This window comes from Hibiscus syriacus, unplaced genomic scaffold (assembly GCF_006381635.1).
Source record: "Hibiscus syriacus cultivar Baekdansim isolate YM2019G1 unplaced genomic scaffold, ASM638163v2 tig00112382_pilon, whole genome shotgun sequence".
Lineage (NCBI taxonomy): Eukaryota > Viridiplantae > Streptophyta > Magnoliopsida > Malvales > Malvaceae > Hibiscus > Hibiscus syriacus.
Window position 1 is genome coordinate 580447 of NW_024063318.1, and position 17198 is coordinate 597644.

The window sequence follows — 17198 nt, forward strand, 5'->3', positions numbered from 1 at the left end:
TGATTGCAAAGTTTAGTCATCTCATACATAGAAGTCTTTGTAAAAAGAGGTATCTCCAACGGGATGGATATTCAAGATTAACTTTATTTACATGAAAACAATGTAATTAATGCATGATATATTTATTTAAATCAATCCTTTTTTTCTTCTACTTTGAGTATGCCCCAATCACTTAAAATTATCTTCGATAAGTTGGTCCATAATGCCTCATCTCGTCTCTTCTTGCAGGAAGATCCACGGATAATTGAAAGTTTGGTTCTTTTGAGGTTATTTGGTTTATGATGGTTTTGTATTTGGAAGAACAAATGTGTGACTTTTGAAGTCGTGTATGTGGTGGAAGGTAGTATCATAAACCAATCAACTCTACCCAAGAAGGTAAACATCTAGAATTGGTGTCTCAAAAATAGGTAGAGACATTTCTTCAGAATCTCAGATAAATGTAGTGTCAGGATTTGGTTTTGTAAGGATCAAGTAATTGGCATTGGATGGGATAAGGAAAGATATAATTTTATCACTTGCTAAAGATCTATAACTCTTGAAAAAGTAAAAGAATATTTAATCTACTTGATACTAAAAAATTTCAAGATTAAAATTTGATTCCTTTCTCATAACCATAAAAGCAACACAAATTTATTTATTGCACAAAAGCAGAGAAATGAACAAAAAACAAGTTCAAACAAGATGCTGAAAATGAAAGGTACTACAGTGGTAGATAACACTTCCACTTGTTTATGCATCATTACTCCTCTAATGTTGGATGTGTAATAGGATCAGGATCATTGTCCTTAGTTGCCCCCCATTTCTTGATCATTTCTTGTGTCAAGACCCCCTTGTCAACAAGCGTCTCTATTTCTTTTAACAGTGGCCAACAACTCCCTGTTGAATTCCCTTTCACCCCCAAGTGAAAATTACAGAAGCTATTTTGATCATAGCAATGGGCAGAAGGGTTTGGTGGTACTTTCGTTGGTCTTGGTGTGATGTATCAACCTTTAACCAAATGAGGGTACAAGTCTGAAATGGAAGTTTGGAACACTTCCAAAGTTTTTCTTGATCGCATGACTTTCTTTGGTCGATCCGAACAACTACTTGCTCTTTTTCTTTTGCAATTACGAGGACTCTGGATGTGACACTCATTTACATCATCAGCTTTCGCTTTTTGATTCGCCAGGCTCTTGGATATGACTTTTGAGTTTTCTTCGCTGATTACATTCTCAATTAATTTTCCACTTGTCACAAGATTCTTGAATTCCTTCGTCGGATTTGCCTGCATTAACTCGAAGAAAGGAGCAGGAAGGGAATCACGAAACATACATGATATTTCTTTTTCTAACATGGGAGGTTGAACTTGTGCTGCCACTCCTCTCCATCTTAAGGCATATTCTTGAAACCTTTCATTGGCTTTCTTCTTTACTCCTTGAAGATTCATACGTGTTGGAGCTAAGCCTTTAACATATCGATATTGTCCCAAAAATGCATCAGCTAGATCAACCCATCTCTTGATCTGTTCTTGGTTCAAATTACTGTACCATACTACTGCTGGGCCAACGAGGCTATCATGGAAAGAGTGAATTAACAGATCACCAGAACTTAAATATCATTCCATTTTTCTGCAAAACATTCTCAGGTGGATTAGAGGACAACTGGTGCCATCATATTTCTCAAAATCAGGCATCTTGAATTCATGAGGAATAACCAAATCTAGAACCAAGCTGAGCTCTCTTGCTTCTAGCTCTTTGTAGGAAGTATTAACACCTTTCATATTTCTGATCGCTATTTTGCCCTCTTGAATCTCTCTTCATACTGTGAATAATTAACGAGGCTATTCATTGGGTTCGAGTGGGATGCCCCAGGGTATGTTATCATTCTTGACTCTTCAATCTGACAGCATGGTTGCTCTTTATCAATTATCTCTTCTTTATCAGATGCCATCCCCTGAATAATTTGACTTGATCCCTCTAGTACTGAATCTAATATGTTTTCCTTATATCCTGAGGTAACCCTGTCAATTATTCTGGCCACTGATCTTGTAGCCCCTCACAAGATTGCTCCATTGTTTTCATAATGATGTTACAATAATATGGATGAATGGTCTCGATTTTACTGTTACAGAACCCTTCATGAATTATTTATATGTTTTTATAATTAATGTATATACCAATACTTGAACAAATAAAAAAAATACAAAAATAAGAATGCAAACTATGCAATGCAAAAGTAAACATAAAAGTATGAATACAAAATAAAAATGCAAAGATGTAAAATGAAAATGCATGTATGAAAAGGTGTTACTCAAGAGTGATCATCTTAGAACAGATTTTATTGAACAAAAAAGTTTTTGTGCATCAAACAAAACTTTTACATGTAAGGGATAACTTTCACTCCTAACTTCTCTATTTCCCTTAAAAGCCAAATTAACTTCCACTCATGCTCAGGTGTGGAGTTATCAATCTGTTTTAATTATCTAGTAAAGCCAGCGAAGTCCACCAGCTTATGAGCCACATTACTTGTTTGAACATCAACTTCCTTCATGACGTTGTCTTTTTTCTTCATCTTTTGTGTCAATTCTCGGAATTGTAGACAATGTTGTTCATTTTTTCTTGTGAGAGAATCTTTGTGTTCAAGAAGTTCTTGTGCAAGATCTCCATAATCATCTAAACATTTCTTCAATGTCTTGTTCTTGGCTATAGTAGCTTTTAATTCAGTATCAATTTGATGCTGATGGATCTTATATGATGCTTCCATGTTGATTATAGCAATATTCAACCTTTGATTTTCGACTTGACACCTTTTCAATTCATTGATAGATGTATTGCGTTTTTCTTCTACAACTCGTAAATCATGAGAAAACTTCTTGGCTGTCATTCCTTAGGATGCCATTCCTTGGCTGCATCATATTTTGTTTGATCATAAAACTTTTTGTCCATTTATAATTTCTTTCCAATTTGATGAACAGTCTTTCAAGTCAACACCTTTTGGTTATGCCATGATCATGCAATGCAGACAAAAGAAATTAATATAAACAAGTTAGAACAAAATGTATAAACATGAGAAAGGAAAAAATAAATTGGTTAGTACAAATTAATGGAAAGAAAAGATCCTATCTATCAAGGTATAAATTCTAACCTCATGTTTTCTAGTTCCATGCGTTGTTTGAAAAAATTAACCTAACTGTATGATTTCTAGTTCGCATGCATTTATTCAGAAAAAGAAAAAAATCAAATAAATTAAAAAGACAAAAAGTTAGAACTTATTTCTCCTTTGTGTAAACCAGAGGTTCAGTATTGTCTTAGATCAAGAGAATTTCTAGGGTTTATTATATGTAGGATTTCAGTTCTAGGACTAAAGGTACTCGAACTGTCCTTGTTGATGCCTCCTTAGGCTGTCAATCCCTCAATCCTAGTCCATTACAGACTTAAGCGGATCGAGTTCAATTCGAGGGGACACATTTCTCTATGCCTGACACGGAGAACATAGAGCATATGAACCCCGAAAGCTACTTGCTAGGTCTGATACAGAGAATAAATTCTCACGAAGACGTCGCTTTCACTCTCACTTAAGAGGGACAAGCTTGATTATAAAGCTTATGTTATGAAATTCATGTATTGTGTGTGAGGAGAAATATTCAAACCTTTGACAAACAAATAAAAATGAAATTTAATAACTGGAAATAAAATAAAAACAATTAATAAAGAAGAATATAAAAATATTATGAAAACCATAAGTAATAAAAAAATTGAAAAAAAAGAATTATAAATTAAATATATATGAATTTTTAATTTCTAATTGATAGAGACAAATTATAATTAATTTTAAAAGCTTGACCAGGTCCCCAGTGGAGTCGCTAAGCTGTCGAAACCGGTTTTCGCCCGGGCAAAAATGTTTACTTGGCGAGAAAAATGATGTGGATAAAAATGATTTTGATTAAAAAATGTTTTGGAGTCGCCATCAAAGCTTTTGGGTTAGGTAGGTTGAATATCTAAAAAATCATCTTTTAAAATAGTTTTTAAGAAAACACCATTTAAAAGATAAACTGGTCTACGTTTAACCAAAAATTCGTTCTTTTTAATAATAAAAAGGGATCCGTGGTCGGTTACGTTTGGGGAAGGATTAACACCCCACAACGCCCAAAATTGGTACATGTCGATTATAAATTGTCTCTAATAATAGAATTTGAATATAAATTTAATTTACGATCCTCTTATTCCAGATTTAATCGAATAATTTTAAAGAAAAATAATTTTTATAAAACTAAAGTAAAAATGTATATTTTTAGGGTTTTATAAATAAGGTATTTATTTATTTAGAAATATCAAAAAATGACATCTAGTTACTTTAAGACTCCACTTTCTTTAATATTAAAAAATAAATAAATATTAATAAAAATCTTTTAAATAAAATTAAATCAAATATAGTATTTTATTTATTTAAAAAACTTTTAAATGGCGCGAGAGTCTATGCGCTGGTAAGGGTGATCAAATAAAACTTCCAACATTGGATCCATTTCCAATCCAAAGACCAAGGTAACTTCTTCTTCACATAGTATACTGACATGACACCTTATAATTATAACTCACATTTAAATGAATCAAACAATGAGGGGCCCTACCATCATACCAAAACCAATGGAAATCAAGGAGCAAAAGTGAAAGACAATTTTGATTTTTATGTTTAAGAATGTTGAGATTTAAATGGTCTCTTAGAAATATTGTAACGGGTATTTATTATTTATTGTAATGAATCTAACGTATTGTAATAAAATGGGCTCATTTATTTATAAAATAAAAATTAATAATTAAAGGACTTATTTTAAAATATTTAAATATAAAGGGTAATAATAAAAATAGTAATAAAAAATATAAAAATATATGATTAATAATAATTAAAAATAATAATAAAATCTAATTAAAATATTAAAGTTATTTAAAACATTATTAAAATATAAAATATCAAAATTAAAAATACTAATTCTAAATAGCATGTAATATAAGCATAAAGTATAATTTAATCATAATAATTTATTCAGGATATAAATAAAATTAATTAAAATTAATAGGGTTAAATAGGTTATTTTACCTTAAAGTATATAACTAAAGTAATTTAACTCAAAAGCAGAGATTTGATTTCAACAAGAAACACACAATTAATATTGGAGTTTTTCAATGTAAAAGCAGAGTAAGTTTTACTTTTCTATCAAAACAAAAAGTTTTATTTTTATAATAGATAAAACAAAAGCATCATTTTTTTTTGTTTGAATTAGGGGGTCTTTTAATCAATTACTTGGTTTCAACTATACAACTATTAATACGTGAATTAAGGGGCATATATATATATATTAATTAATGACTAAAATTAAATAAAGATAAAATGAAAGATAATAATTAAAGTATTAAAAATAATAATAGAAATAAAATAAAATTGCAATTAGATAATAACCAAAATAAAATAATTAAAATTATAACACTAAATTAAAAAAAATAAACTTATGGTAAAAAAAAATACTAACATATCAGTAATTAAAATGTAAAATACCAAAATTAAAGGCTCTAATTCAAAATATTATGAAATATATATTTAATTTTGATTATTAACCAATGATTAAAATATAAATTATTAAAATTTGAGGGACTAAATCTATTATTTACTATAAATATATATATTTACTGATAATGACTAAATTATAAATAAAATAAAATTAGAAGACCAAATTAAAACTTACAGATATTGATTTCAGTGAAAAAAATAGAAGTATACAAACTTAATGGACCTATACTGTATTTTACCCTATACGAAAATTATGCAAAAGGTCCCTCTGTTAAACGACGTCGTTTAACGGAGGGTATAAAGACCCTATTAAACCGGTCTTTAGGCCATTTTTCTCCATATTTCCCATTTTGCTTCTCTCTATATGAGAGAGAAGCTCTGTCTTCTCTCTAGTTTCCTTCGCCATAAGGAAAACTGATCCCTAGCCAGCCGCCGCACGACGCCACTAACCCCACCGTCGGCCACCATCACCGGTGGTCGGAAAATATAAAACCCTCTCAAAAGATAGATCGAAATGATCTAAAACTGAATTCAACCCCCTTTTTCTATAAAACACGTCATATTTACGTAGATCTACAAAAATACCTTCGGGTATTTCGAATCTTTGCGTGACGCGTGGATGTTCGTTGTTTCTCCGGTGACCGTGGAATCCTCTTTGGTAAGTTCTCACTCTTTCGGTTTAATATTTGTTGGTTTTTGGTTGTTTGTGGCTCTTGGTTGCTGGTCGTTGGTGCTTTCCTCTTGCTTGCTATCTTTTTTGTTGGTTGACTCTTTTTCTCCTCCTCTTCCTCCTCACAGGTTCGAAGGCTTTTATAAGCCCCGATGATGGTGGATTCGGTGGATCTATAGTAAGTCTATGATGGTGACTTAACATAGATCTGTGAAGTATGCAGCCATCCTTGTGCTTCTGGAGTCTTCGGTGTGGCGTTGATGTCGTGGCAGCGGTTGGTTGGGGAACATGACAGCGGAGCAGTTAGAGTATAGGCGGCGGAGCAGTTGGAGTAGAGGCGTCGCCGAAATCTCCCTAGGGTTGGTGAACCCTAGGGTTTCTGCCAGATCCATTTTAGGTCGTTGGATCTCTCCAGATCCAACGGATGAGATTGATGGCGGCTGGAAATAGGGATGAAAACCTTATATGAGTGTTAGGTCGTCTGTTGGGCCTCAGGGTTCTGGATCTGGGCCTCCGAATTATTGGGCTCCGGATTGATTTGTAAATGGGCTTTGGGTTGTAATTATTTATTAAATAATAATAATATATATAATATTAATAATAATAATTTTAATAATAATAATAAAACGAAATGAAAAAATTATTGTTTACACATTAGGATTTATATTACTTGCCTTTAATGCTAGTGTCATAAGACGGCTATATGCCTGTGTGTAGGTTGTTAGATTAAACAGATAGGACTGCTTGACATTAGATTTAACCCCGACATATTTCTCTCGACTGTCAGTAATCTTGGTAAGGAATTACGTTTGACCAGAGAATATGAAACTCCATAAATTCTAAACAGCGGACGAGTTTCTCTAAAGACCTGGGTAAACGAAAGAATAGTTGCGAAGTTGTGGCGTACAGAGTTCATCCAAACTTACACCATAATTGTTTCTGAACGCAACTAAAATACATGTACTATTGTGAAAACTCCCAAGTAGAATGATGGCAAAATCGAATTAATAGGTAGAGATGTTCTCATAGTATATAAGGTAAATTAAGTATTTTGTCACCCAACTATTTTTGCAGTTTCATTTTAGTCATCTAATTAGTTTTTTTAAAAGTTATACTTAACATTACGTTTTAGTTTCATTTTAGTCATTTTTCGTTAAAAATAATGTGATGTTTATGTATCACTATAAGATAATGATATCATTAAAAAAAATTAAAATTATAACATCAACAGTTCTAATTTTTAAAACTATGGTGATAAAAATAAAACAGAAACGTAATGTTATATATAATTTTAAAAAAAAGAATAATTGATTTACTGAAACAGAATAATAAGAATAATTGAGTGGCTAAATACATAATTTACGTATAAACTATATGATTACGTGAATGACATCAAGGTTCCGTTACTCTTTTGACTTAATACTGTTGGTGTTTGACGATCCTGGGGAAAGGGTTTACCGTCTTACTTCAGGGTTTAATTTTATTTTTTTAGTTTGTTTAATGAAATGACCATCCAGTTCAGTTGGTAGAACACAAGGTTCTTAACTTTGAGGTCGTGGGATCGAGTTTCACGAAGGCATTTCATAATTCGGAGGTCTCTTACGGAAGCTGCTCTCAACCTGGTGTTAGGAGTAACCTACTATCTTACCTCTCCTTACTCCATACATATGGGAAAAAGGGACAGTCATTTAGTTTGTTTAAATTTTAAGATTTAAAAAAGTCCAAGTGTATATATTTATTGAAATAATAAAAAAATAGATTAGAAAAACAATATCAAGTAGAAAACTGATTGTCTGTCCGGTCTGATCAACCTTTAAAAATAATTTTGTAATGAATCGGTTGAGAATCGATAAAATTAATGTGAATTGATGGTTCACATAATTTTATTTTTTTATTAAAAAAATTAAACCAAACGGAGCAGGAAGGGAGTGAAAGCGCGGTTAACTCGTTGATGAAAGTGTGTTAGGAATCATTGGAAGCCAGGGAAAAAGCAATAGTGGGTGGAGTTTTGACGCAGTTGCTGTTGCTTCTGCAGAGCCACTGTAGTGGTAGGACCAAAACAAAGGCCACTGCTTTGCTGAAGATGCTATGATCCATGTGGACCAAGCTGAAATTTAAATTGGTGTTGAATTACGGTTATTATCAAAATGAAGATTTGCCTGAAATTTGAGGGAATCAATTTTAATAAATATTATGATGATTGATATTTATATTAATTATATATATTTTTTAGTTAGTTGTTGATAAATTTCATTAAGTATTAACCTTAAATATTATGTTGTAATTGATTTGAATCATTTTTTCAGTTAATATTATAGTATTTAACTTATTTATGTTATGATTTATGATATTTTTATACATTTTAATATTGTAAACTTAAAAATAATGTTATATATATATATATATTAATATTACTTTGAGTATTATATTAAATTTTAGAAAATTATTATTTTATATAAATCAATTCAATCGCGATTTAATCACGATTGAACCAATAAATTAATATTTTCACCGGTTTAAGATCATGTCAGATTTTAAAAACATTGAAAAAATATGTCAGAGTATGATCACGACAGGCGACACGAGTTGACGTCGTTCTTAGAGAAACGTCTCAGACACTTGGTATTCGAGAGTTTCATTTTGGAAATGAATAATGAATTCGGTTGCATGATAAGCAGAAAATCTATTATTGTCACAACGTAAATGGTGAAAAAATCGTATTGTTTTTCTATGCCGACAAATCTATAAATTAAACAATTTATGAAAGCTGTGCTTTTGTGGTGATCCCAGATCTACTAACACGTGATTAAACAAAACTAAACCTCTACATAATCATATTTTATAGGATAAATTTTATATTTAATATATAAATTATCAATTTTGATATATTTTAATATTTAAATTTTAAATTTTTTAAAATCATTTTTAAAGTTTAATTTTTATTTTATTTAGTACATGCTCAAAATTTAACAATAAATTTCAAAAATAAAAATAAAAATTTAGGTACTAAAACAAAATAAAACTAATAGTTTAAATATTAAAAACGTTAGTTTTTAATGATTAAATAATAAAATGAAACAAAAACTAAACGTTAAATATAATTTTAAAAAAATTAAAAATTTATGTTCTAAAATAGACCGAAACAGATAAAAAAAAATAAAGACAATCACGATTCAGTTTTAAGCATGCATCATTAATTCATTCAAACAACGCAAACATTAATTAATCTAATATTATAAGCATAAAATTAGGAGTGCTAACGTGCAATAACTAACAAAGTCAACAGGATTTGCAATGCATTATTATGTTTTTATTTTAGATTATGGAGTAATATAAGATGCCAATGAATTGTACATTTGTAGTTTTAGATTAGAATTCAAATCTAAATTAAGGTGGTATTTATCTAAATGACAAACAAATTTATTTGTTACACAACTAGCTAAATCTTAAATCTGGTGTCAATGGTAACCAAGCTAAATTCTCATTTGATTCGATACAACAAGTACGGCAATTTCATTAGATATGTTGAAGAAATTATTTTTTTTGGAAACGACCACAAGGTCATAAAAAAAAGCCATAAAAAGACTAAAACTTACCTTTGACCGAATCGTCGGAATCAATCATTCACCGTCAAATTTCTTTCAATCCTAAGGCTTAGATCCGATGTCGCTATTCATCAACGAAGCACTCATCATCTTCTGAAACTCCTCGAAATTGACATTCCCATCGCCGTCGGAATCAACCGACTTGATCATCCGAGCACAATCATCGACCGAACTATTCATCCCCAGCCGATTCAGAACAAGATGCAACTCCTTCTTCGAGATCAGGCCGTTCTTGTCCTGATCGTACAAATCGAAGGCGTCGCGCATCTCCAAGGCGGCGGTGACTTCATCGGAAGACGAGCGGCAGAGAGTGGAGAACTCGGAGAGATCGATGAGGCCGTCTTTGTCGGTGTCGATGTCTTCCAAGACACGTTTGAGCTCGTCCTCTGAGTACCTGGAGCCCATTGCTTTCAAGACGTCGCGGAGTTCAGAAACGGAGATCTTGCCGTCCTTGTTGGCGTCGAACTGGTTGAAGACCTTTTGGAGTTCTTCGTCGTTGACGCGGGAGAATTTCGCGGTGGTGTTTGCAGTTGTCGACATGATTGCTTAGAAAAGAACAAAAGGATAGTGGAATATACTTTTGGGAGGAAAATCGAAAGGTGAGGGGGAGGGTGGGCTTTATAATATGCTAATCCAAAACCCTAACTTATATGACTTTAGTATTGCTAAATTCTGTATTGTACAAGTACACGTACGGTACACAATTCTTGTATAAAAGGGTTAAATACATCATACCCCTTATCTATATCATTTGTATTGTGTTATTCCTAAAATATTTTTCGAAAAATTTTATTTTTAATTTGAAATTGATACTATGTTTGTCCTAATATATTAACTCCGTTAAAAAAATTAATTGATCAATCAAAATATATCACATAACTGTTTATTTTTAATTTATTTTATATAAATAAATAAAAATCAATTAAAAAATAAAATTACATAATATGTAAAAATTACCTTCCCTTCTCCTCCTCCACCGTCTACCCTCCCTTTCTCCAACACCGTCCACACTCCAGCATCACCGAAAGCTAGTTCTTGCTCCAGTTGCATGTTATGTGTTGTGTTGCTTATATGTTTTTGGGGCGAGAAAATACATTTCATATTTCTTTCCCTCTTCGGCTTCAGTTTGTTCCTTTTCGTTCAAATCTTGTAATTTGATTCTACAAAAACAAAGTGCAAAGAACCAAATTTCTTCCCCTTTCCCCCACCTTGATTGCTAAAAAAGGGTTCTTCAGCTATTTTCAATTCTTTTCTTCCAAAAATATCACCATTTTAGCCATTACGGTTGCTGTTTTGATTTCTTCTCTTTTATCTCTTGCCTTGCTCTTCAGCCCTCTGGCATTAGCAAACATGTCTGCTAAATTCAAGTAAGTTACTTGCACTCACTTTCTGTTTTCCAGGAAAATTTTCGAGTTTTCTTCCTTAATTCCTGTATTTTAGATCAGATCTGACTTGGTTTTTCTCTTTCTTTATTTGTGGGTTTCCATTTCAAAAAATTTTGGTGTTTTTACTTGAACTCTGGATTATTTCAAGAAATTGAAATTTAAACACTTTCATCCGTCACTTTCCACTACTTCTTGTTACTTGATTCAGTTTTTAAATCGTTTCTGTTTTCATAATCTTGATGTTTTGATTATTTCTTTTCATTTTCTAATGTTTTATTTGAATTGTATATGAATACATGTGTTAATTCACTAATTTGATATTGATGTTGAAAAAAGTTGCCAAATTAGGAATAAATTCATCTTTACTTGAGTTTTCACATCACATCTTGTTTATTTTTCACGTGATAGTGTGTTTTAAATTCTGGGTTTTTTATTCTAATTCTCAGAAAATTTTACACTTTGAACATTTAAGCAGATCTGGTTTATCTGAGACTCCTAGCAAGGCTTCACCAGCAACACTTAGAGTGGCAAGTAAATTAAGCAAGGGACTGACTAAATTGGAAAATGATTCATCCTCTCCCTTGCAACTCGCCATTTGATTGATCGGCTCAGTTGAACTCGGTTCTGGAGGATTTGAAGAAAGCAAAGGAGCAAATAGCACTAATTGAGAGGGAGAAGTCACGAGCGACTGATGAACTGAAAGAAGCACAGAAAGCTGAAAGAGCAATGGGTGGTGATACGGGGGAGGTGAGGTTGGGAAAAGTGAGAAAGGGCAATTTTAGTATTTTATTTTATTTATTGATTTTATTTATTCAGATAAAAAATAAAAATTAGGAGGTGACCTGGCGTATTATAATTGGTAAGTGATTTTTTTAATGAAGTTAATGTTTTGGGGCAAACGGGATCACGATTTAAAGTTAGGGAGATAAAATATCTAAAAAAATATTTTAGGAGAAAACTCGGTACAATGATATAGTTCAGGAGGTGCATTTAAGCCTTTATAAAAAGGTAAAGTACAAATTTAGTAACTAAATTTTATTCTCTTTCATATTTGTTGAAAATATTTTTATATTTCGATATAACAAATTAGTTTAAATAAATTTTAAGATTTTACAAATGATTTTCTAAATATATTCGATTCAATTAATCGAATATCAAATTATTACTCCAAGTCTTTTAAGATCAATTTCAAACTTTACTAAATGTGTAAAATTGTGTTTTATACTTAATATATTTTTGAAATAATTTTCACAAAGTATTTTCAATAAAAAATCAAGCCTAAAATCAATTTTTCAGAGTGATGCATCGATGCACCATGAATTAAATTGAACATATAATGCATTTCATGCATCGATGCACATACCATGCACCGATGCACTGAGGATTTTATGAAAACATCGAATGCATTTGATGCATCGATGTACTTTGGCTATTTTGAAACATCGATGCACTAAGGGTCTAACGGTCAAAATATTTGAATTTTACACGGATGCACCGATGCACCATGGGTATGCATCGATGTACTGACGCTCCTAATTGTTTTTAATTAATTGTTTTCACACTAAAAGGGTTATATTGACTCCACTAATCATCCTCAACATTTAGAAGTGATTCAAGGTGTATTTAAGCAAGCTTAGAAGCCATTGATCAACAACAAGAAACATCAAGCAACAAGAATCAAGAGAGAATCAAAGAGAAAGCATCAAACATCAAGTTTGAGCATTTCAAGCCTATTTTTCATTCAATATTCATTTTGCTTTCAATAACACTTATTGTGCTCAATTGTATTCATTCTTGAGTATTCTTTTCTTTGTTCTAGAATTGTGCAAACAATCTACCTTGTGAGGATTTCCTTGTAAGTTTGCAAATTTGTATTGTTCTCTTTGGGAGAGAGTGTTCTCAAGAATTTGGGGTATAATTCTTGAGTGTTTGTAAGGTTACTCTTTGTCTTCAAAAGAAAGACAAATTAGTGAATTTGTGGAAAATCCTTAGTGTGGATAGCTAAGGTAGTGGACGTAGACTATGGTTAAGAAAGTCGAATCACTCTAAATCACTGTGCAAATTTCTTTCAATTTTCTGCAAAAGCTTTTACCAAAATTTTAATTGCCAATTCACCCCCCTCTTGGCCATATTCATCAATCGATCAACTCAACAATTGGTATCAGAGCCTAATTCATTTGAAGGTTTAATCGCCTCTTGAGTCGATTCGGGAAGAGTTACATCGATAATCAAAGTCATCAATGGCCTCTACTTCAAACTTCGACTCCGGCCTCGATTCGATGCCCGTCAACAAGCCTCCTTTATTCAATGGGGCTAATTATGCCTATTGGAAAAATAGGATGATGTACTTCGTTCAAGCAAGTGACATGGGAGCATGAAATGTTGTAGAAGAAGGATACTTCAAGCCTTTCACTCATCCAAGATTATGGAGTGAAGGAGAGACAAAAATGTTCCAACTCAACTCCAAAGTCATTCATATCATATTTTGTGCTTTTGGACCAAATGAATACATAAGAGTTTCATCTTGTACAACCGCCAAAGAAATATGGGACAAACTTCAAGTCACTCATGAAGGTACCGATGAGGTAAAGAAATTTAAAATTAGTATTCTAACGCATAGCTATAAAAATTTCAGGATGAAACCAAATGAAGATATCAAAGCTATGACGGATAAATTCTCAACGATTGTCAATGGTCTCAAATCATATGGAGAGATCATTTTAAATGAAAAGCTTATGAGGAAGTTAGTCTACTCCCTCCCAAAATCGTGGCAATCAAAGAAGACGTCAATCATCGAGTCTAAGGATCTAACGTCCTTAACTCTAGAAGAGCTAATCGGTTCACTCATCACTCATGAAATGATGCTTGAAGATGAGGTGGACCTTGATAAGATTGAAGAGACACCAAAGGAGAAGGAGAAGAAGAAAAACATTGGAGTTGCTCTCAAATCCACAAAAAATGAGAGTGATTCAGATGAAGATGACGATGACGAGGAAATGGCATTATTTGCCAAACGGTTCAGAAAAATGATGAGACCTTACCGAGAAAGAAAATTCAAACGAAATGAAGGCCTAAAAAATGAACCAAAAGAGAAGGACCCAATCATTTGATATGAATGCAAAAAGTCGGGGCATGTCAAATATGATTGCCCATAATTAAAGAAAAAGGGTCAATCAAAGAATAAACACAAGGCTCATGTGGCTACATGGAGCGATGAAGAAGGTTCCGATGAAGAGGAACAAGAAGTAGCAAACTTGTGCTTGATGGCATTCGGGGAAGATTCTAAGGTAACCTCTAACTCATCTGATTTTGATGATTTATCCTATGATGAGTTATTAGAGGAATATAATGGGTTGGCTTCAGATTATGAGAAATTGTTTTTAAAATATAAAAATGATGTTTCAAAATTGAATAAACTCATATCCAAAACCAACAACGATCTTGAAAGTAAAATCAAAGATTTGCAAATCAAACTAGAAGAGTTTGAAAAGAAAATTTTGGATTTGCAAAATTTACTTTCAAAGGTTAATAATGATCATCAAAAGAAAATTGATGATCTTAAAACTTCTTTTGATAAAGTTGGAACAAAACGTTTTGAAAATGGAGAAAATTCAAAATCCAACTTTGTTAGAAAAAGTTTTAAAAACTACAATCATAGAGGTCCCCAAAGAACCTCTAATGGAAAAATCATTAGAAGTATATGGGTTCCTAAAGAGCTCATTACTACTAAAGATAAGGATATCCTATACAAATGGATACCTAAGGGGACTAAGATTTTGGAAACTAATGAATATGGACGCAAAAGAATTTGGGTACCAAAAATTAGAAATTAATCTATGTTTGTAGGAAAAGGAGCATTGCTACAAGGCACGGGAAACAAATCCAAATTCATGGTACCTTGATAGTGGATGCTCAAGACACATGACCGGAGACAAAAAACGGTTCATTGAGCTTAACGCCAAAAATAGAGGAGAAGTAATTTTTAGTGATGATTCAAAAGGTCACATTGAAGGTATTGGTACTATTGGTAATACCTCTTCCATACAAATTAAGAATGTTTTATATGTGAATGGATTAAAGCATAATATATTGAGTATTAGTCAATTTTGTGATAAGGGATTCAATGTCATGTTTGATATTAATGGTTGTAAAGTCATTCACATTGCATCTAATCAGATTATGCTTGTTGGTCATAGAATAGGAAACATATACATGGTGCATTTAGATTCTATTGATATGACTAATATGTGCCTAGTTGCTAAGGATGAACATGATAGTTGGTTATGGCATAGGAGACTAGGACATGCTAGTATGAGTGTTTTGCAACGGTTAATTCAAGGTGATTTAGTTCGAGGGTTGCCTAAGCTTAAATTTGATAATGATAAAATCTATGATGCTTGTGCTAAAGGAAAACAAAAGCGAGTTTCATTTAAATCCATTAATGATGTATCAACTAGTAGAGTATTACAATTGATCCATATAGATCTTTTTGGGACAACTAGGACTACTAGCTTGGGTGGAAAACAATATGCATTTGTCTTCGTAGATGACTATTCTAGATATACTTGGGGTTCTATTCTTAAGTACTAAAGATGAAGCATTAGAAAATTTCATCACATTTTCAAAACTAATCCAAAACGAAAAAGGTTACTCTATCACTAGTGTTAGAAGTGATCATGGCACTGAATTTGAAAATCTTGGATTTAATGAGTTTTGTAAATCTAATGGTATTAGCCATAATCTTTCAGCACCTAGAACCCCTCAACAAAATGGAGTTGTTGAAAGGAAAAATCGAACTTTAGAAGAAATGACTAGAACCATGCTTTGTGAAAATAATTTACCAAAATATTTTTGGGAGGAAGCCACAAATACCTCTTGTTATGTTGTAAATCGAGTAATGATTAGGCCTATTTTAAAGAAAACTCCATATGAAATTTTCAAAAATAAAAAGCCTAACATTAGCTATTTTCATCCTTTTGGATGTAAATGTTTTGTTTCAAACAACAGTAAAGAAAACCTTGGCAAATTTAATGCTAAAAGTGATGAAGGAATTTTTCTGGGTTATTCCTTAAATTCTAAAGCTTATCGAGTATTTAATAAAAGAACTTTAGTTGTAGAAGAGTCTATACATGTTGTTTTCGATGATAATCCCCTTCCGAGGAAGGATTCTTGTGTGAATGATGATGTAGGTAATATAAATACAAATGAAGTTAGACATGACGTTGAAGAACCATCATCAAAGAAAGAAACAAAAGATGAGGTAACTCATGATCCTCTTGAGAATCTAACCATTGAAGAAAGGGAAGTATCTTATCCAAGAGAGTACAACTATGTCAAGGATGGTGAGATTATAGGTGATCCATCCAAATGGGTAATAACTCGATCTTCTCTTAGAAATATTTGTAATTATGTTGCATTTATTTCATGCATAGAGCCTAATAATATTAAAGAAGCATTAAAAGATGAACATTGGATTATGGCTATGCAAGAATAATTAAATCAATTTGAGAGAAGTAAAGTATGGACATTAGTTGAAAGGCCTAGTAATAAATCTACTGTAGGTACTAGATGGGTATTTAGGAATAAGCTTGATGAGAGTGGTAATATAGTGAGAAACAAGGCTAGACTTGTTGCTCAAGGGTATACTCAAGAAGAGGGCATAGACTATGATGAAACATACGCTCCCGTAGCTAGGATGGAAGCAATTAGAATGTTATTAACATTTGCATATTTTTATGAATTTAAATTATATGAAATGTATGTTAAAAGTGCATTTTAAATGGTTTTATAAAGGAAGAAGTGTATGTGGAACAACCTCCAGGTTTTGAAGATTCAAAATTTCCGGATCATGTTCTTAAGTTGACAAAAGCGCTTTATGGTTTAAAACAAGCTCGTAGATCTTGGTATGAAAGACTATCAAATTTTTTAATTGAAAAAGGTTTTTCAAAAGGGAAGGTTGACACTACATTATTTTTAAAGCATAAAGGTAAAGATTTA

At 32.0% G+C, this 17198-nt stretch overlaps 1 protein-coding gene across 1 annotated transcript; it reads right to left on the bottom strand.

The window, feature by feature from the left end:
- Positions 1–9843: 9843 nt before the first annotated feature.
- Positions 9844–10373, bottom strand: LOC120178770 (probable calcium-binding protein CML27). Its single transcript, XM_039184565.1, has one exon. The coding sequence runs from the start codon at positions 10354–10356 to the stop codon at positions 9859–9861; it is 498 nt and encodes a 165-aa protein (XP_039040496.1). The 5' UTR covers positions 10357–10373; the 3' UTR covers positions 9844–9858.
- Between the last annotated feature and the right edge of the window lie 6825 nt (positions 10374–17198).